We start from the raw sequence: 21,710 nt of genomic DNA on the forward strand, positions 1-21,710 counted from the left end.
TCATCTTTTCATTCTCTCATGTCAAAATATGTCACTTAAAGAAGTCATTTATTTAATCATGATAATATCAATATCACTTGAAGGTCACGAGCTGAGTGGTCAAATCTGGGGTCCACCAAAGACACGTAACCGTACCGATACAGCTGTGGATCGACCACTGGACCGGTCACATTGGGAGATGTGAAGCGGGAGAACACGACAGTGCAGTAAAAAAATAATTTAAAAAAGCTCTGTAAGATCTTGCAGAAAGCATAGCTAAGTGTGCCAGCTAACACCAAGCCTGCCATATGCTGCGCCATTTGCTGTTGTCACCGGGTGTTAAACGTGTCATTTTTCAAGCGGTTTAATGTTTTGGGGGTTTTGTGGGAACCGCTTGGAACAGCAAATATACAATAACTCTGAGCATGAGCTAACCCGGTCCAGTTATTTATCATTCTCATTCCGGGCCCCTTTCTGCTCATGTCCCCGACGCGGTGACGGTAATTAGAACACAGATTCGCACGCGTCTGTGGATTAATGCTCAGATTCGAGGCTGGCATATGACTCCGAGTGTGCAGCTTTTTATACACAATATCTAACAAACGTGTTTACGTGAAGGGAAGATTTGACCGCGGCCATGTTTTCCGCGCTAGCCGCGGGATCGGGGCTAAAGCCATTACGAGCCTTTGTCGGAGACGAGCAGATTTTAGAGGAGCTAAACTGCTGTCAAGTCCATCGATATCAGCTTCACACCACGGTGCACAAAGACAGTCCACGTCCAAGATGCAGGCCGCTGCGTTAAACAACTCCAGAGCCTGCTATTGAACCCCTCTGGCTGCCCGTCAATATCGCCCGTGTCTCCGACTCTTTTCACAGCTGTTAGCCATGGCGGGGAGACTCGGGGGAGGCAGAAGTCTTGTCAGGAGCACATGGGAGGGCTTTGTTGGGTCACTCTGCATGTCTACATCACTTCTGCTGGACTTTTGAAAAGAAAACTTCATGCGCCGCGAGTTTCTCCTCGTGCTGTGAGCCGCGGAGGCGAAAATGGACTCCCTCCCAAATCTCCCCAATCCATCGCCCGCGTGATAAAATCAAAGCAAAGAGTCGTGTCAAATATCTCTCGTCCACGGAAACAATGATCCCCTGTGAGCGCCGCAGTCACTTTTCCATGTGCACCGTATTTCTGACCTTATCTGGACTTTTTCCACGCAGAAGAGCAGTAGGCAGCGTCACAAGTTGGAATAATGAGACCACGAAACATCCAAATGTAATCCCGATTTAATCGTCGAGCCTCATGTGTGAATAGAACGTTCGAGCCTGGTAGCGGAGAACGACGTGCCTGTTGATGACTGGCGTTCGTGCGGAAGAATACTAATCTACAAATGAATAACGGGGTGTTTCACACCACTATAATACGTCTCCATGGAGAGTTTCAGGTGGGAACACAGGGCAGAGGAATGTGGCCCTATGGCACGTTATGGAGGCATGTGTGAAAGTTACTTTTCTTCCTGTGGAAAATGCACCGACAATAAAAGATCTAAATACCTGCAATGATGTGAAAAAGGTCATCTTGATATACATGATGGTTCCATATGCAACATAAATGAAGGCAGCTCACATCACTTCGGGGGTTCCTGCATCCCTGTTTGGCTCTTGATATGCTGAAATCTGCATTGTCTCCTCTAAACTGTTCAATAATTCGTCATATGAACATGTAAAAATGTGCCCTTTGGACACACCACTGGCTGAAAGGAACTAAACCCTTCCTTGTGCGCGAGCGGCTTTGCGAGGACTCACGCTAAGAATTCTGGAGATAATTGGCCGCGTCATTATTTCGTTCATCTCGGGCGTGTGTTCGCCGTTGGGATGATGCTTCACACTTGGTATGAGTACAAGATAGCGCTTATGAAAGCTCTGGAGGTCACGAGATGTTCAAATGAAATCAAAAAGGTGGAATAACACGCCAAAGGAGGCACAGGGAACACGGGCACGAAGAAGGGCGACCCGTCGGGGGAGTGCGTGCTTGTGAAAAGCTTGATGGGCGCCGTCGTTCCTCAAGCCTCCGTTCAAGGGTCTGGACGGCTGTGTGTGGATGTCACCCACTGATAGAGCGCAGTCATTGACCCCCCTCATGCCTTCACCTCACATCAGCCTCCCAAAGTATTTTTGGTCAACAGCGACCTGCTCTGTGAAGCGTCCCTCGGCCATTTCCACAGTTGGTTAACAGCTAAATCCTCCAGCCCAATCAATGCGGCCCATTTAAGTGCCTCCATTGGCACGACCGGTCCTCAAAAGACGACGGAGTCCGGAAAAATCCAAACGAATTAGAGGGAAACCGTAGAGACTCTGGTTCGGACCACGAAAAGTCACAATATCAATAATGAGCATTTGGTAAGGGGAGGGAAGAAAGTGACAGAATGAAGGCAAAAGGAGGGGGGAGGGGATGGCATCAGAGGAAACGGATCGATACCAACAGATAATCAGCAGACCTCCCGTCCCTGTGTGTAGAGACTGTGACACTGCAGAGGTGGCCACGGCGAGGAAGGGATCAATGCGCTGCTTTTTGTTGATCCGTAATCACTAACTATCTAGAAGTAATTAACCTTCAGAGGAGAATGCAGGGAAGAGAGAAACGGAGGAATAAATGGAGGCACGGTAATGACCGTCGGTGACAACAGCAGCAGCCGCCTCGTTTTCAGAAGGTAGCAACCGACATTAGGGGCCGTCTCCATGGCCGCCTCTGAAATCTGGTTGGATTTCCAAATGGGAGGCTGCAGTGGGAGTCTGTGGCTGCGCGGCCTTAACGCGGAGATAAATCCTTAACAAACTGTCAGAACGCATTAATAAATGCATAAATCTGTAATGATTTTGTCGTTTTATTCTTTGAGCCTTTTCATAGCCCGGTGAACGCATTCTCGTCTGAATGATTCCCTGAAATATGAGGGGGGGTGGAGGGGGGAGACTTGTTAGGAGCCAGAGTGCCCTCTGTGGGCACCGCCAGGAAGACGATGGGCTGAGGTGGGAGGGGAGGCCTTGAATCTAAAGAGCAGTCACAAAGACAATGACAGGCGGGAGGTTGTTCGCACGTGGTTTAATGGCACAAACACAAATCTCCACATGGAGTCAGATAAATCTCATCATATCAAAGAATATTCAAGTTAGCTGGAGGCAGACGCCGGTCTCCAGAACCGTATTCACACACAATGATACAATTAGAAGTTTCGGGGCTATCAACTAAAAAATGCCATCATTCAACACATTATGGCAGCTAGAGGAGGATATGAGATAAAATTACTTTATTAAAAGTGAGAATGCGTCTTTAAATCAATGGTGGCATGTTTAATTAAATCTTGATTACCAGGTAACACAAAAAACTGTTCTCAAACATTTGGAAAAAAGGGGGAAAAACATTTATCCAGTGGATTCCTGGGGTCCAAGCGTTTGTTCTTGGGGTTCCTTTCAGAGATCTCGTGGGCGATGGAGCCTCACCAAAAGGGGCACCTGAGGAAGGAATGAATCAAGGACAGTTTTATTATCTCGCGATCCTGGAAAAAAAAGCAGAGGGAGAGCGGCGTGATTACTGACCATCCGATGTAGCACTGGCACAGGTTTTCGTGGGATGTGGCCTGTTTAATGAGGAGCTCCACTTGTGTGGGAACATCCAGCGTGTCATCGTGGGAAAAGTCTCGTCCTGCGTTTAAAAACAATCTGGTTCAGCTGGACGGCCGAGAGTTCCTCGCCGGAGGTTCGTGTTGGGAACAGAACTCACCCGTGAGTTTGTCTCTCACTCTGTTGATGATCTGAATGGCTTTCTTGTTGAGCGCCTCAGGTTGGACCAAACCATCTCCAACTTGAAATAACAAAAAGGATATTTCAATAATGATAAAAGCTTCTCGCTGCCTGGCAACAGCAGGGTTGTGACCGTCACTTGCGACAGCTGGAGAGCTCCGTGTCACCATCAAAGACGGTGAAGAACACGAGCTGAGTGGGTCACTCACTGAAGGAGTGGATGGACTCGGGTACAGTGTTCCCCGGTTTCTTGTGCGTGGTCTCTCCCAGGTCGATTCCCTCGAGGGCCTCTGCAAAGACACCGCCAGGCCGCAGGTTTGTCACACACTCCTGCATCGTTTAAAAGAACAAGAGGGGTTCCAGAGGGGTTCCAGACTCACCCACTGATTGTCCGGCGGTGTACGAGTCGTTTCTGGTGCGGGAGCGCTTGTTGCCTTTGGTGTTTGCTGTGAGGAAAAAAACAGGTAAGTCGTTTGTCGCTAACACTGGTAGCCGAGCCCATTTTCCACCCTCTCAATTTGGCTCGCTTCGGTTTGGAAAATGAAAGAGAATATGGGTCTCGCTTGTACTAAATTGAATGTCAACGATGCTAAACAACAAAGACAACAAGAGTCATTCTTCGCATTAATCAAAGTCTTCACGCCTCAATCGATTTTACAATAATAAAATGAGCAACTCTGATTTTTATACAACTACAGAGACAGTCAGACTGTTATTTAAAATGCAATCTGTCAGTGTTTCTCTTGCACTAAATCAGGAAAGTGACAAGTTCTGGCAGCGATTCAGAACAGGCTGACGTAACGGGCAGAGGCGGAGCGTTCCACTTACTGTCCATGAGCCTCCAGTTGAGCAGCGGGTCGTAGACGAACGCCTCCAGCACGGCCATGACGCTGTCGCGATGCTCCCTCAGCACCTCCATCACTGTGTGGCAGGTGATGCGGTAGTTTCCATCCAGGCCTGTCACCTGGCAACCAATCCATAAGTTCAGTAATGTAGAAATCCTTTTCGCAGGCTGTGTCCTCATATTTCTATTTAGCCGTGAATGATGCACAATGCTAATATAAGCGGTGACTCAAGCTATCGAGCTTTTTTCTTTTACTGATACATATTCAACTTATCCTTTAATGTCTGACAAATCCTTTCCTTCTCTCATGAAACCTCGTAAAACAGGACTTCAGAGACCCTAACCTGATAGGTTACCATAAAGTACTCTAAACAAACATTAAAGCAATGTCTAGTAGCGACAGAAATGCTTCCGCTTTCCAATTATTGACGGAACAGAGCGGCGTACCTCCATGGCGTTGGTCAGCATCCTCGTCAGTCTGAACGGGATCTTTTCAGGGAACTTCTCTCTGGTCATGGCGACCTGGTGGAGGTCGAAACCCGATCGGTTCAAGATCGCAATGTGCCGAATTGACTGAAACAGAACCCGCCCTTACTTCAAAACAGTCCCCGAAGTCGATGTGGAGGATCTTCCCGCTCAGTCGGTCTAACATCAGGTTGGAGGGATGCCTGGGGTAGAAAAATATTGTCATAACACTCACCAAAATTGATTTGGTAAAAAAATAAATCCCTTTACGACCGAATCTCACCTGTCTCCCAGGCCCAGGATGTAGCCCACCATGGACATGACAGCCAGGGAGCGGGTGTAATTGGTCCTTCTGTCAAACCACACCTGGAGACAAGAATCACAGCGGCGTGGTGAGCGAGCACCTCCAACCCAGCGGTAGAACAGACGACGGAGAACCTAAAACAGCCCTAATATCTTTGTTCTGACACCACTTCTGGATTTCGCCGCCAGTGACTTTCCCTCAAAGCTCAGACGTGTCGGATCGCGTTATGATGTCACGGGTGAGGATGTGAAACGTTCATCCTCCTCCCAGGTGGTTGTCGCCTCGAATGGCGCCTCACCTCGGAGCTGGGGCTCTTGAGCCACAGGAGCTTGGCGAGGTCGTCTCCGGCCGTGTTGTTGACGGCGTGCTCGAACACCTCCACCTTCTCCATCAGCGTCAGGTGGTCGTAGTCTGGGGCCATCTGAAACCGCGGGGATGAAACTTTAATCCCAGGTGCAAAAACAAACAATGGAGCTCCTCTGAGGCTGAAGTTTGTGGATTATAGCAGCAAAATCAAGCGATCGCCTTCTGGAAAAGGAGGTATTTATGACTGGCTGTTCAACATCTGCTTATGTAAAAGTGAAAAAAGGCCGTTGAAGACACAGATGCGCCTTTTTTAGGACGCCCTCCTAATTTTAGAAGCGTCAGGCATCTGAAATTGTTTTTCTGTAAAGAAAAAGGCTGTTTTTCCCATTTTCAAAAAACACAAAATCATAATCCAGCGAGGGATCGTCTCCGTTTGTGCACAGCTCTTCCTACCCGACTTGTTTTTTTTGGTTGAAGTGTTTTGCCGACACCTATTTTAATTACATATCTTTCATTATTTTAACCCGATCCCTCTTTCCTCGTGTCATTTATTAACATGACATTTTAACAAGAACAACAAAGTGTTGACAATCTCATTTGACTAAGTGGGATCTATAGTTTATGTGTGACGGTTAAGGATACATGAATGTGTTTTGATTATAGATGTACAGTATAGTCATTACCATAATGACAGGAAACAGATGCTGCCTCAGCTTTGATAAATCTATTTAGAATTGACTTTGGAATCTCAACAAATATGACAAATTCGTAAACATTGAATCAACGAGAACTGGGAGGGGGGGATAAATTTAGACGCAAGCATTTAAGCTCATTTACATTTAAATTTGTTTTATCAACATCGCGAAGCACATTAGAATGACATTTTCCATAACACCTCAATGCTGTAAGTTAATCTAACGGATACTAATGAGTAAACGAGCGCGCCTGCAGAGGAGAGACGTTCCTGGATGTAGAAGTGAGGAGACAAAGAGTGGCTCCTCACCCTGAGCATGATGCGATGCTCGATGTTGAGCAGAATCTTCTTCTTCTCTCTGTAGTCTCTGATGAGGGCATGCAGCGTGTCACAGTGGGGCACCCATCCAATCAGGCCCGAGTTGGTGGACAGAGGGATCACTGCGTAACGCTGGATGCTGGGAAGGGCAGCACAAAGAGGTTTTGGATTTTTCTGCCCCAGTGTGCAGCTGAAGCCTGGATGATCCGGAATAGCTCATTTTATTGGGTGTACCTGAGGTTCTTGCGCAAGGACGCGGGGTCATTGGCGAGCAGCGTGTTAACCAGGCCGAACAGCTGCATGACTCTCTCGTCTTGCCTCAGGTCCTCGTGGCCCTTCAACAGGAACATGAACTCATGGCCGTTGCTGCCTGCAGAGGGCGCCAAAAACACATTTTTTGGAATTTCATGAAGACGAAACTCATTTTGTAACACAAAGCGAAATATAAATTCAAGGGAACGGGATGGCGACACAGCCTGCACTACGGACAGCTAATAATTCATATGTGAACCATATCCAAAGATGCTAGTGAACCTCCTCTAACCCAGAAGAATTAAGCATGTGGTCAGACAACTAGTCTGGGTTTAAGTGAAATAAAAAAAGAATGCATGTAACCTTCACATGTAGGAAGGCACCATTCATTTTTTATGAAGAATGAGGAGCATTCAGCAGCACTGAACTACATTCGACATTTATTACAACAGTATTGCACCATAATGATGGAGCAAGCTGAATTTTTCTGCAATTAAAGCGGCTTAACACGTTCTGTAACACAAAATAGAGGACGGGAAGGAACTCACTTCCATAATTCCAAGAATGGCTCTTCTCAAAAGTGGAGTCATGTTAGAATAACCCTCTTCCAAACCACTGATATTGCTCCCCCATTTATAAAAAGGCGCAGAGCCATTTCCAAAGAGGCATATGTGATTATATGAACCCCCGAACTTTTCAGCAGTGAGAAACCTAAAGCGTGTCTGTATTCTCAGCTCCTGCTTGAATATCTAAGTTCAGCAGAGTTTTGAGTTGAGTTTTTAGACTTTCAGATGGCAAACAAAACAACAAGTGAGTGTCGCTCCAACAATTAACATTTCCACATGAATGACTGATAACGGTCTCCTATTTCCTCAGGCTGACGCTGGATATGACAAACATTAATTACTTCATTCTCTACAACATAATAATCATGAGAAATTTAGACAGTGGGGCCAAAAACATAACATGGATAAAGTAAAAAAGGTGAACCTAAGTGACTTTGACTCATTCATCTGAAAAATTTTAATCACATCAAACAGGACGTGCCAGACGCTCCGCTACCCCCATTTGTTCGGCTATTTATCCTTCCATTCCTAACAGAGACAAGTACACTGTCTAGCTTCTGCTGTAATCACCATTCTTCCTTTAATGAGTCACTTTAGACCTGTAGAGTCCCTTTTCTAGTCCTCGACAATCCCAGTAAGCCAAGAACAGAGTGTCACTCGGGGGAGGCTGACAGTCATCTGGGCCCACACAGGGAGACAAGACTTAATCTGAAGTCTTGTCCAGAGGTGAGTTGATTTATTGGCCCTCGTCTCTACAGTGTGTTGTGTAACACTGATGAGCTACATCAGAAAGAGCCTGTGTGCAGCAAAGAATGAAGCGGGGAGGGCATCCGGATCACTGGTGATTAATACAGCTGAGAGCTTGGCGTCCAGACAAGGTGGCATTACTGCACTGCCATTTTAGGAAGACTCGCGCCTTGGATTTTAAATCACAAGGCGCAATTGACGGTAAGATGTCAGATCTGGCCTCCGGGCAACGTCGGAAAGAGTCTTGATATATCGATCCACGCCTGCGTACGCCATTTATCTGGACGCGGGACATAAAACAGGTGCCTCTTTTTATTTCCCGGCGGATTCATTTTAAAGTCCGGTGGGGGTTTGTATTCATTTTGGATTTTTACAGTGGAACGCGCTGCTTTAAAGACACTAATGAGTTCATACGTCACCACCTTGGGACTGTCCAAGTCGTTTATTTTTCTATCGATGTGTAACCCGGGTTTCGAGGCCTGACATTCCCTGCAAAAGTCTTACCCATGATGGTGAGCTTGCGTGGGCGCTGCTTGGAGGTGATGACCTGCAGCGAAGCGGCGATAGACTGAATGCGGATGATGGGCTGATTGGGGTCGTAAGTGCCTGGTACTGCGAGCTCCAGGTCTCGGCACATCAGCAGCTTGGGAGACACGTACTGTAGCTCCAAGGAGGTCAACTGTGAGGATGAAGAAGGGGGAACGCAGTACAGGAAAAACGATCAGACCAAACAGTTCAGTTACAGATAAGGCTTGAAATCCAGGCTGAAACACCCTCTTATTGTATAAAAAAACCCCTTTAATACAAAGTTTTAGGTCTGTAAGTAAATGCTTTCTCCGCTTGGCTGCATCCAATCATTAGACATATAAACTGCAGCAAATTACACCCTGGCAGAATATTTAGTTTTTGTTTACCATTCAGTTATGGATGATAATGCAGGCTTACATCATTACTGCTGCAACCTGCTTAGGGTCTCCCGCGTGGATGGATCCTGGAGCGGGTTTATTTCTATGTTAATGCCTGGAGGTGGAATGTTTGCTTTGATGCCAGCGTGTTATCACTTTGCTCTGTATTTCATGCTGCTTAGTCTGCCGCAGCAGGCGTTGGATCACTGGAAACAGCACCACCCCACCGTGTTAAATAGCATTTGTAGACTTTGGGAGAAGCCAAAACTGGGGAGCTCTCGACAGATCTATTTTTAAAGGCGACGAACAGCATCTATCATTTCGCGCTGACCTTTATGTCAGGAACAACAATATTTGGCGTAAGAGGCGCTGAAGTGGCTGTCCCCCGACGAACTGGTTCGGCGCTACGTAAAAGGGAAGTTCCAGTTTGTGGGACCCACAAAGAGAATATTTGTGTAATTAGGGTTAGGGTTAATTTCCTCAATTGTTTATGTGAACATTATCAAACCCATTTGGTTGGAGGGCATGTAAAATATTCAACTCCAAAGTTCGTTGGAATATTTGGTGATGGAAAAAGTTTGATTGTGGAGGAAACAGCTGTCCCTTTCTGCCTTTTTAAATGTTCCACGAGATGCTGAGGAGGTTGCATTCAATGCAATATTTCAGACCATTACAGCAGCCTGCGATGTCATAAAAAGGCAATCTCACAGCTGAGCCAAATAAATGCTGCCGTCATTATGACATGCAAATACCCAGAAAAAAAGTCGAGGCTTTAAGCTGAGAAATCATTCTCGCTTCGTTAATGACCGCTTGACGTCAAATGAAATAGGTTATCCTCGGATGTTCTGCATTTTTTGACTACATATGATCATTTCTCCCAGTTTTCAACATCTTTCAAAGCGATATTGGCTATCAGGTATAATTACTTGCAGTTTCCTCTGACCTAGTAGCTTCCATTTCTTGCTTAAACACACACTTTATTTATGGTTGGTGGGATTAAGACCGGGACCTATTCAGGAAAACTGGCCTGACTGACTTGATGCCAGTGCACAGCTCCGAGCAAGACTCAGGGTGTAGCTGCCAACGTCCTACTTGAACTTAAGCTACAGTACATTCCCGCTGCAGGCCTTAATGCTCAATTCCGAGTTATTGCTCAAATCCGATGTTTTTGTTTGGCTGTCCAGGTAACAGGTTTAAATGTGGACCGTCTGCAGGCTGCGATGTGAACAGCTCACGCTCCTGAAGTCACCCGCATGCTCAGTTGAACAGTAGTGATGTCCCATGCAAAAGATCGTCTACAGAAACGAGCACGGCGGCAGTTGCTGAAAGCTGGTCTCCACGGTCTGGTTTTAAAAACAGCGTGTGAGCGGGAGTTGGTTAAAAGGAGGATTACGATCGACTACGATAAGATCCTTGAAGTTGGGCTTGTGACACCCCAAGTACTGATTAAGTCTAAGACTTTATTATCTCTTCACGGGCTAGCTCCATCAACGCTGTCTTCCATGTTCATTGTCGTCATGGTGACTCCCGTTGCCGCTCCTGCTTGAGAATTGTGATGTGCATCACTCTAGACTGCGATCAATTAAGGGAATCCAATACCTATTTGATTCAGTGCCACATTTGGAAGTGGCACTGAATCGGATTTGAAAAGTGTCCAATTCATTGTGGCTTGTGCCGTTCTCGCCGCCAGAAATGAAGCAGATTCGGGTCACATATGAGTGAAAGAACAAATCATGGAACAGTTTAATGTAATACCATTATGGTAACTTTAAGATCAAAGGATATTTGGGGTTCTACCTTTGCCTAAAGTGTCCCATGTGGTAGGAAAAACAATGCAGATTTGTTCTCAGCAAAAGCTAAGAATCACAGCTTGCAGCCACTTATGTTTTGCCCACCTGAGGGAGTTGTTTTGAGATGCGTCTGAACACGTGATAATACAGGTCCCAGGCCTGAGTCAAGTCTTTTACATTTCCAGAGCGCATGTATTTTCTGCACCAGTCCTGCGCCTCCATCAAATCGCGACCATATGCCTGTTGTGAGAATTAAAGCGGTTGATCATTTAAAAGGAAAAAGCTCCACATTTGAAAACATCTGCCACTACTGCACACAGATAGAAATTGTGACGGTATCTGAGAAGACATATACTTGGTTAAAAGAGGTCTCTTTCAGGGTCTGTGGTCCCCTCTCCATCATGGCATGCAGGGGTTCTAGCACAGCAAACATGCCCTTGACGTTGCGCTCGCCAAAGTACAGGCGTGACGCCTCTTCGAGCCCTTCGTGCCACATCTCGTGCCACAAGATGGCCACTCGGATAAGCTCCTCGCTCACCTGGATTCAAAGAAACCAGAAACAAAAATGTCAACATTCTGTGTGAAGTAAAGTTACTTGCTCTGTGTTTGACGTGATCAAGCACACGTGAGTAACAGAAAGGCTCCTTTTTTCACGATAGAACTTTTGTAAATAGCTAAACTTGAATGTGGATCTGAAAGTTCTAGAATTGGAAAATAATTCCTCTAAACCCTCAGTAACAACTGAGTGTCTCCTAAATAAAAGACCAGGGTTGAGTTCACAATAGCATAAATAATTCTCTTTATTTACCATGATGGCCTGCTGGACCAGGGTGTTGCAGTGCTCGCACATGTTCTTCAGGATCTTATTAGCAGCATTATGGCGGGCGGTGGTCGTGGACTTGGACGCCACGGTCAGCGGGTAGATTAAAGCCTGGACGAGAAGGATTTATAGATCAGGTCTCACGATATGTTTATGGAATATGTTTGTGCTAATAACTGCTAGTGTTTACAGCCTTACTTGTGGATGGTACCGCCCGATGTCTGTCAGCAGCTGGTGGATGAGCCGACCCACCAGAGCTCGTGGTGTGTCAATTCGAGCTATGAGCTGAGGGATCACCTGTGCAAACAGACAGAATGAGAGAGTTCGGAGACGCTGCTGTGGTGTAGCGCTGCTCCGTTGCGTAGATGTTTGCTTTTGTTTTTACGGGTCTTGTTAAGTGGCACCCTACGACGCGCTGGCTCGTTTCACATTGCCCTCGTTTTAAAGTGTTCAGCCAGCTATGCTAATTTCCGTGTTGTTATGCGTACAATGTGTTGAAGCATCCATGTGGGATGGGGAGCAACGACTTGTGGGTGTTGTGTTTGTAAACAAGACAGTGTGTGCAATAACTGCGATAGTGTGTTATTTTCTTTATTTATTCTGTGGTTAAATTTGGTGTGCTTTATAAAGATAACCGAAATGTTGGCACCGGGGATGAAATTCGCTTTGCAGAGGATGGGATGAAAAACCAGACGGGTGTTTTGATCTCCCTCATCCCCCACAACAAATCGCACCCAGCCAATCATAAAGGCAAACATCTGTGGAACGTCTTCATTACCTGTAGCCACGTGTCTATCTGGATAGTCTTGATGCCCTCCACCAAGGCTTCATTGACCTCAGGCCAGTGGCCATAGTCAAACCACAAAGTCAAAACCCTGAAAGAGAAAATAATCCAGTTTACTATTTAACCACAAGAGGTCCTCCTATCTCCACCCTCCTCCAAGCCATCAGAATTCCAGGAACATTCAAGGTAGATGAATTAACCTGAGGGTGTCCTGCAGGTTGTTGCCTCTGGAAAGGGAAATGGAGCGGAAGAAGCCTTGAACAGCAGGAACTGTGTATAGCAGCAACGTCTTTGAGAGGTCCTGTGGAAACATAACGCACTGTGGATTGTTGTCACACAAGCTCAATGTGGCATCGGCAGCATCATCTGTTTTGAAGATTTGCTTCCCAATATTGATATTACATACAATACCACACGGATTTGCACCCAAGTTGAATTGGGAAAGTGAGACGAGAATGGAAAAAGAAGGTGGCTGCCTCAGCCGCTCTCACCTCGTTGACCTTTTTCTGACCCGGGGAGGGACTGTGATCGGTGCTGTCAGCCTCGCTGTCGCTGTTGCTGGCTTCGCTGTTAGCGCTGGCGCCGCTGCCGTGACGCAGCTTCTTCTTCTCGTCCCGTCCTTGATTCTGGTGCTTGTAGTGCAGTACAGCCTCAAAATTCATCACTGCCCAGGCGTGCCAGGCCTGTGGACGGATTGTACCAACTGAATCAAACTGAAAATAAGTTCCATGCTTGCTCATGATGTCATTTTCCAGTTTACTGAGGGACAGATGTCTACTGGTAGGCTATTTTCTGATCCAAACATTCAAGCCTGTTGTTTACCTGTGTTTGGCAAGCAGCTATGACAATTTGAAAGCAAAAGGGAATTGGAGAAAGATGATGGCAAGAGAGGTATCGTGACTGCCTTCAGCACAGGCATGGGAAAGCAACAGTTGAACTGCTCTCAACTCTCCCATCATTTCAGACTTCTGATGCATGAAAAGCAAATCTAATAACCAGGGGGAAAAAACCCAACACAAGCGGATAACGTGAACTACACAAAACAGCCACGATTCGGTCAAAGGGCAACAACCCGGCATGTGAAGTTTTCCTGGTCACACATCAGCGTCGGGACGACCTCCTGCCATCACAGCTGCGATTTAACGGCTGACAGAGAGGAGCCAGAGGTGAAGGGTCACGGTTTAAAGTGAAAGACTGACCTTGTACCAGTTGCGGTCATGCTCCGTGGAATGGCTGTAATACTGGAGGACTTTAGGAATGGTGCTCTCGTTGATGCCCTGCAAACTGAGCTGCCACTCGCCCAGTTTTAGGAAACATCTGCATGGAAGGAAAGATGCCATTTTACAGCCAGAGAGCAAGCATGTTCAGAATGTAACATTTAAACCGTTAGATAATTGTAAATGGGATAATCCAATTTCAGTATAAAGGGCAAACTTCAGCAATATCTAAACAAAAAATCACAACTAGCAAAGTTAAAATGAAAAGCTCCTGCATTCAATTACAACGTCTCATTTATTTTTTTAAAGGCCGCAAACAGCGTTCAATGTTTTTACCAGAAGAATGGCTGCAGCTAAACGAGACGACACGTGACTGCGCGCGTGATAAAACTCCCTGATGCACAGTATGGCGTCTTCGTGATGTATGCGTTTGGTGTTGAGTTTGCTGAGAAAGCAAGAGATGTCTATCACAGACCAAAGAACAGCGTGCTAAAAGTAGCTTCTGTGCTATAACAGTAGTACAGAGAAGCTGCATGTGTCTGTGTGGCTAATTCTACAAATTGTCTTAAACATTTTATGGTTAGAATGCACTGGCCAAAAACATTTGCAGTCACCAAAAAAAGCATTGAGAAAGGGTAAAAATAAATAGAAATCGCAGCATACAACTACTGGAGGCAGCAGAGCGTGGATCTGCTGAAGGTTTCAGGGACGAGATCTCATGATTTACAAACGACCAAACCACTTTTTCCTTTCATTTGAAGTGTAAAATAAGATCTGTGGCATCCCCGAGGAGCATTCAGCTCAATCATCTCCATAGGCGGTTACAGTCGTACAGTCAGACCAGCTGAGTTTTGCGGTGCCAGGACATATAATTCACGTGTGACACACCAAACCGTGCATGTATTGTCGATATATCTGACATCAATCTGAAGCGTTTTGCAAAGCACCTCCATAAATCCACATTTGGGGTTACCTAATTTTTTCTGAGTGCTTTTCCATGCGAGCACGCAATTTGGGTTCAGAGAGTCCTCTGCTCCTGTAAACTGTTAACAGTTAGAAATCTGAAGATTTGCAGAAGGCGGAGGAGGTGTTAGGGGACGCTGGAACAACATTTAGACAGAAGAAACGACGGTTATTGATCCAACTAAAACCATCGGGGGGAACTGGGCTGGATTTTTTTTGGAGGGGAGCGGAGGCGTCTATGAGATTGTGTGGCTGCGCGTCTCAGACTGATCGCTCCAGGTGTGCTCCGCACCACGCATCCAGCCTGTGTCCAATGCAAGTGTGTCAGCACGTCTGGAGAGGACCGGCCCTGACTGACTTGCAGGTGTTTTCTCTAATGTGCATTCTTCAAATTGACTGGGTCACTGTCTGGAAAAAGCCAGTTGACAGTTTTACGTGTTAACGTGTAGGATTCAAGAAAAAGTGGGTGCGCATGGCTTGAGAATTTGCGCACAAAGCCAAATAACTTACATATAGCATATGTTGCAGCCTTTCACTTGCCACGAGAGACTGTAATCTAAAATCCTGCGTTTTGCTAACTGCAGCACAAATATTAATGGGCTCCGCATCCATCCATTCCCTGTTTACCTAGCAGGTTTCCTCGTCATTCATTCTACAGATTTTCAATACTTCTAAAACAAATACGACAGCAAGCAACTGCAGTGGAATATAACCTCCTTTGTTGGAGGTCAGACATAAATGTAGGAGCTTTTCTCAGCTATTTCCATGGCCTCAAATAAGTCTGTGAATACCTTCTCTAAGACTTCTAGATTTTCCTCCAAACTTAAGAAATTCCAAAGTTTTCCGTTTGCTAATCCCCCCAATAACCGTCAGAGAACACGTGATAGCAATTTCGGTGTCAGAGTTTTAAAAAATCTCTTTATGATGACAGTGAGGGAAAGAGGCCGATGTGGCAGGGCGCCAACGCCGCAGTGGGGTCGTTTTCCGAAAAACACAGAGCAGCCGAAACAGTGCTAGACAGGCTGCCAGTGTCGTGGAGGAGACACACATGGCCCGTGATAAGCGCAGGCACGGCGCCGTGTTTGATTTGTGATAAGTAGCTGTGTGAAGCGGCCCGCCAAAAAGTTTTTTTTTCTTTTCTGTAACATTTAAAGTGAGACATTCAGTTGGGCCAATTTTACAAAAGCCCACAGGATGCAACGAGATTACCGTAGTAAAAAGGTGCTGCTATGCTTGAATGGGTCATGCTGATGGAAAAGAAGCAACGCGCACCGAGCATGACCCTGTGTATCGCTGACACGGGGCCTGTAAATACGTGAGCACACTTTTTCCAACTTCAGCAGGTCGCTTCGTGCTCTTTCACCGAGAACTGGAACCACTGACTCCTGACTTTTGCTTTACGTTCTGGGACGAAATGTTTTGATTTTTAAATATCAGCCATTGTGTGAACAGGACACTGAGGTCTTGTTTGCAAGACTGTATATTGTTGTCTTGTATGTTTTGTTAATCGATGGCGCCGGAGGGTCTGAACTCTTTGTATATATTTCATAAGGATATATTTTTTTGTAATGTTAAAAAATCCTGGCAATAAAGTCTGGACAGAAAACTTGCTAATGACAATCCTAACCACCCAGGAGATGACAAATGTGACCACGATGCACAACTCCAGCTGCGTTACACATATGTTCTGGTCATTTAGATATCTGGTTTTCATTCTTGAGATATTTCTGGCAAGTGCAGGTAGTGACCTGCTTTTGGAAGCTCCCATTCACTGGTTATATTTCCATGTGAAATTTGAGAAAGTCTCATGTCCCGGGTTCTGCTCACTGTCACTGAAATCTGTCCTGATTCACTCATTTTTGCTGATCCTTTACTGGATTTCACTTGCATACTTTACAGGTGACACTGGGACCAGTTAAAAGGAACTAATACGAATTTAAGCATCGTAACATTGTAGGTCAAACACATTATATTTTAATAATGTCAAAGATTTCAGATGCTCTATGTCAGTGCATGGAATCAAATAAAATGGAGATTTTTTTAATAGAACCTTATATGTGTCACTCATTTAAATTGACAAGCGTTGGTAGAGAATGCAGACACATGATATCAGCACAGGCTGTTTTTACAGCTGATATTTTGACTTGCTATGTTTGGAGGAGCACATATGTTACTGATATTAATAATCACTTCACACTAATATCTCAGTAAGCTGGTAGGCAGTGACGGTACAGCAGCATGTAAAGCACCATAAACTAAAGAAACTGAATGAGACTCAACTGTCAATCACTTTACTTAACACAAGGGTGCTTTTTCCTACACATATAAGTGAAAATATTTTCTGTGAAAACACTGATGCTACTGTGCATGTACAGGAGCTGACCTGGCCATCAGTTTGTGGAGCTCCAGCTTATGCTGCTGATCCTCAGCTGCGATAGCGTGCTGGGCTTGCTGCTGCATACCTTGCACGAAGTGCTGCATGTGCTGGAAGGCATCGATCTGGAGAGGTACGAAATGAATGCCAACAACAGGTAAAAACACAGTCCTTCAGAGAAAAATGTGAGATTTGCATTGATGCTAAGTGGCGCACGTGTCACACGTTATTCACGCGTCATTCGCATCTTTGTAATATCTTTGAGATATAGAATATTATATTTATCTAAAGCGTGTGGTGAAGGCATCTGTTTTGTCTGGATTCTTTTCTAAATGCCAGATAAATGCCAGAAACTTGTGCATTTTCTTGAACTTCTAATCCCCCTCAAACCAAATGTCCTCATTAGAAGCACCATCACTCACGCTTTCCTACCTTTTCTAATGAGATCTGGAATCACACATGCCTGAATGCATGTGATTATGCGTGTTCCGCTTTGTGTATGCCACGCGGATACAGTAGAAGACAAGTGTCACGGGGTGATGTAGATAATTGCAAACTGCTTCAGTAATCATTGAACTATATGAACTATACTTTAGTTGGATCTCTGTTGTTGATAAAAAGCCTTTTCCTATTATGAATAATAGGGCTATAGACTCGACTGAGTTTGCACTACCTTGCGGGAACTCTTCCACATGTACTTCATGTAAGCGTAGGTGACGTGTGGGTGGGCTGTGGGCAGTGGATGATCCAACTGCTTAGAGGGGTCAACACCCAGAAGAAGCACAAGGGTCTTATGGGCCAGCGCCTGAATGGGTAAAAAGAGTAAACATGCTGTCAGAGAATTTACATCTTAATAAATACAAGGTCAAGGTTTTTGCATTCTATATGTGCATTAAAAAGTGGCCGTTTCACAGATAGCTGTACTTTCCCTGCACAAAAAGGCAGCCTTGACTTGACTGAAGATGCTATGTTGCTTTAACCAAACCAAAATGGGTTGAATTTCCCTGCTGCGGTTCATGATTAACTGAAGCAAAGCTCAGCTTCCTTCCATTTGACAAGGTTTAATCAACTCTGACATATTCCTCCTCGATCCCTTGTGGGATTACAGTTAAATCGGCACGATCGGGTGTCAGACAAAAGAGCATATGCACTGACCAGGCGTCCACTCTTGCCACAGAGGCTGGCGTACTTCAGCCAAGTCCTCATGTCTTCATGGGGGCTGATGACAAGAGATCTGACCATTAGGATCTTTTGCCAGTCTTCTACGATACGCTGACAACCCTAGTAGGAAGAGGGGGAAAAAAGGCAAAAAATAACAGGGGGCACACACAAGTAAAACACATCACTCTTTTGTTCCTCCCTTTAATGTGAGGAGCCTCATCGTTAAACACCAGAGAATGAACACATGTGAGAAAGGTACACTTTAAACCCTGGGGGGCAACTGTTGGTGCTGGTGCTCTCCACGTGAAGGCAGGTCACGTGTCGATAAAACAAGCACTGACTTTCTTTTTTTATCAACATATTTGACCCGATATGCGGCAAATGGAATTAACTTGCACTCGGAGGGAGGGAAAAGGAATTGTCGTGCTATAAACAAGCTACAGGGGAGTTTATAGCATAAACAAGACTTGATGACACTGATTATAATAGGAAACAAAAGAGAAGATCCTTTGGAAAAGCAACTTTAACCAACAATTGTTTTTGTGAATATCCTCTTAAAACAACAAAACAAACTTGACAGAGTTCTGAAATCACGGGTCACAGGTCGAGATTTTATATCCTTTCATAAGTCCGCGCCTTATCTGTAACTTCTAACTGTGATTTACGGGTAAAAAGTGTGTCAGGTCAAGCCTTTAAGGAAGCTCCTGAAGCAGAGAATGACACATGCCTCATTCACTCGGCTCGGCTCCAATCGACTGAATAACAGTCTGTGGACAAGTGCACGTTGAAAAACACTTCAGTGCACTTCTGTCTCAACAATGTTCCTGCTTTTTAGTTTGGTCAAGGAGCACAGGTTGCATTATGCTCGTATCCTTCCCCCCTCTTTATTTTTATTTTTATCACCTGAATATAAGAAAAACATGACACACTTTATACATGCTAGTAATTTCCAGTCAGTTTTAAAAAGCATAGTGGCAGAACATCTAGATTTAGTAGAGAACGGAAATTTAATTTGACTGTAAACTTACGTCTGTGTGACATATAAGTGCAAGTGTACGACAAATAAGAAACCCCACTATTTATGCATCCGAATTATTCTTACAAACTTAATCCTACAGATGGTCAACTAAACTGACCTCAATATTCAAGAAACACTGACTTCAATGACTCCAAAATCTAAACTGGATTTCAGAGAGCAAAAGCAACAGTTCGATAATAAATCTCCTTGGAAGCACTGGGAGGTAATGTTTTGAATGACCTCTAATCTCTTGTTGGGGGAGAAACTACTGTAGAAACTAAAGAATGAAGGATTGTGGGTAATGCCTCCCTAACAGATGTGTGAGTTTGGCCTCCAATAAATTACTATTGCGAGAAGGATCGTGTCAGGGGTTGCAGCAGTCCCAGCTCTGGTGCTGCAATAATGACCAGGGTCTGTGTGCTGAGGGAGACCCCTTTTGATCCTGAAAACCTTCTCCAACCATCTGGTACGGATGGAAAAATTCCGAATGATCAACAGTATCTTCATTTTACTGCACACGCATTTCAAGTGTGTGTGGTTTCCATTTTAGGGGTCAAGTTATTTTATAGAAACATGTCAAATGGAAATTAGATTTAGATGGAGCTTTAAAACCTAGAAAGAGAAACCCTCCCTGGGCGTTTTTGGCTTATTGCCCCCCCTGATTTGCAATTTTGTCCGATGATTAATTGGAAATTGCAGAAAAAATTAAACAGAAAAAATGAATAAAAAAACTGTCCAATTCTGTTTAGTTGTTGAAGTGAAACTCCATGATAGACATACTGCCAATGAGCAACTTGGACTTTTTTTTACGGCCACGGCTGCAGATTCTTGCTGAAAATTACATCGGTGAAAGACGACATCTGCGTCTGGGGGTCAGTGGTTTCACTTTCGTACGATGGAAGAAGTTGCATCGCAGCTTCCAGTTTTATATGAATGGCTGTCTAAGCTGCCATCAGACACACAGAAAATGCTTCCTTAACTTCCACTTATAAAAGGGATTAAAAAGTATTAGAATGGCTAGATTTCCTCTTAAACCCCTGAGATGTGGCAGGCAGCACAGACATTTCCAACCACTTTTGGATTTGTGGGTCTTTTCCTCATTGTCCTATTTAATTTGACAGCATCCGCAGTGCTGCAGCTGAAAATTAAGGATGATAATAACAGCAATCATAATCAGTCACAGGAAGTAAAGGCCTGGGTCGGGGTTATATAATACGAGACGCGGTTCTAAAAAAAAATAAAAAAATTCCTATGTAGGGCAATCTAAACAGTGGACCAAGAGGCTGAGTTCTGACTGACACATTTTAGCAACACACTGTATATCTCAGATGATTTAAAGTGAACAGGAAGGATCACTTTTTACACTCGTTTATACTTTGTGAGCCTCAGGCAGAAGAAAGACAATGTCTGTATTTACTTTGCTTTACAGCAAGTAATGTTTACACTATATATGTGTGTGTGTGTGCGCACATTTGTTTTTCTTTTGTTTGCTGAGTGTTTTGTGCAGTCCCTTTGTATGTATTTTGCTTTGCGCATATAAAGGAAATAAAAGACAGAAAGGAAGAATTGAGAGTGACAACTACAATAGGCAGAGCAGCTGACATCAACATAATTACTTCCTCTCCCACTGTAATAATAAAAAAAGGTGTTTTGTGACGAGAAGCAGCCCTAAAACCTCCATAATGTTTAAGATCACATCGGTTCTCTAACCAAAGTGCAGACGAACTGAACAGTAGAAGGAAGAATACTAAAAACACTCCACACATAAAACTGTTTTCTCTTTCCTCTGCTGACTGAGCTCAGCTTCTACGGTGGTGATATAGACTCCTCTGGACGGACTGCAGCTGCTTTCACATGGGGCATCCGTCGGATTTAATTGCGGCTGACCTCCGTCTGACGTTTATTTAAGTGCAATAAATAACACTCAGCAGAGCTTGCTGCGGTGGGACTCTGCAGACGTTCTATAATTCAGTCTCATATGCAGGAACACACAGATGCAGAAGTCCGCGAACCCTTATTCATTGGGGAAATACCTGCGTGTCTCTGCATGCGAGTATCGCGTCTGGTGTGTAATGCTCCACATTAGTTTCAATAGCCGTCCCGACATCTGCTTTACATTTGGCGTTGCACGTGAGTGAAGTGTATGTGTCCGTTTATCATCCGCCTTAGTTACCTGAAGCCTCTCCCACCATGTTTCCCTGATGATGTCCCTCCTCTCTGGGACCAACTTGTACTGGATCACCTCCTCTAGCTCTGACAGCATCTGGCAGGACACCATTGCCTAGAAAACACCATGGACATGGTTATTAAGGCAAGATTTATACATGGACATTTCATATCCTGAAATGTTAAAATTGAAGCTGTGAAGCCTTTGTCTTTATATATAAACACATAAAATCTAAATACTTTACATT

At 44.8% G+C, this 21,710-nt stretch overlaps 1 protein-coding gene across 3 annotated transcripts in view; it reads right to left on the reverse strand.

The window, feature by feature from the left end:
- Positions 1–1,885: 1,885 nt before the first annotated feature.
- mtor (mechanistic target of rapamycin kinase) overlaps positions 1,886–21,710 on the reverse strand; it is a 62,126-nt gene continuing 42,301 nt past the window's right edge. For 2 of the 3 annotated variants that reach the window (XM_057040279.1, XM_057040280.1), the window contains exons 34-58: positions 21,470–21,577; positions 18,273–18,398; positions 17,791–17,922; positions 17,127–17,242; positions 13,763–13,880; positions 13,055–13,246; positions 12,764–12,864; positions 12,558–12,654; positions 11,978–12,076; positions 11,768–11,890; positions 11,315–11,497; positions 11,065–11,199; positions 8,769–8,943; positions 6,934–7,069; positions 6,691–6,838; positions 5,680–5,802; positions 5,361–5,443; positions 5,208–5,280; positions 5,060–5,134; positions 4,597–4,732; positions 4,149–4,214; positions 3,978–4,058; positions 3,749–3,829; positions 3,565–3,670; positions 3,054–3,480 (exon numbers count right to left, since the gene is read on the reverse strand). In XM_057040279.1, coding sequence (XP_056896259.1) covers positions 3,465–3,480; positions 3,565–3,670; positions 3,749–3,829; positions 3,978–4,058; positions 4,149–4,214; positions 4,597–4,732; positions 5,060–5,134; positions 5,208–5,280; positions 5,361–5,443; positions 5,680–5,802; positions 6,691–6,838; positions 6,934–7,069; positions 8,769–8,943; positions 11,065–11,199; positions 11,315–11,497; positions 11,768–11,890; positions 11,978–12,076; positions 12,558–12,654; positions 12,764–12,864; positions 13,055–13,246; positions 13,763–13,880; positions 17,127–17,242; positions 17,791–17,922; positions 18,273–18,398; positions 21,470–21,577 — 2,829 coding nt within the window. In that variant the 3' untranslated portion in view covers positions 3,054–3,464. Of the gene's footprint in view, positions 1,897–3,053; positions 3,481–3,564; positions 3,671–3,748; positions 3,830–3,977; positions 4,059–4,148; positions 4,215–4,596; positions 4,733–5,059; positions 5,135–5,207; positions 5,281–5,360; positions 5,444–5,679; positions 5,803–6,690; positions 6,839–6,933; positions 7,070–8,768; positions 8,944–11,064; positions 11,200–11,314; positions 11,498–11,767; positions 11,891–11,977; positions 12,077–12,557; positions 12,655–12,763; positions 12,865–13,054; positions 13,247–13,762; positions 13,881–17,126; positions 17,243–17,790; positions 17,923–18,272; positions 18,399–21,469; positions 21,578–21,710 lie in introns of those variants that run through there. The other variant, XR_008951644.1, reaches the window with a different exon arrangement.

The sequence above is a fragment of the Takifugu flavidus genome, chromosome 8 (assembly GCF_003711565.1).
Source record: "Takifugu flavidus isolate HTHZ2018 chromosome 8, ASM371156v2, whole genome shotgun sequence".
In the NCBI taxonomy this organism is placed as follows: Eukaryota; Metazoa; Chordata; class Actinopteri; order Tetraodontiformes; family Tetraodontidae; genus Takifugu; species Takifugu flavidus.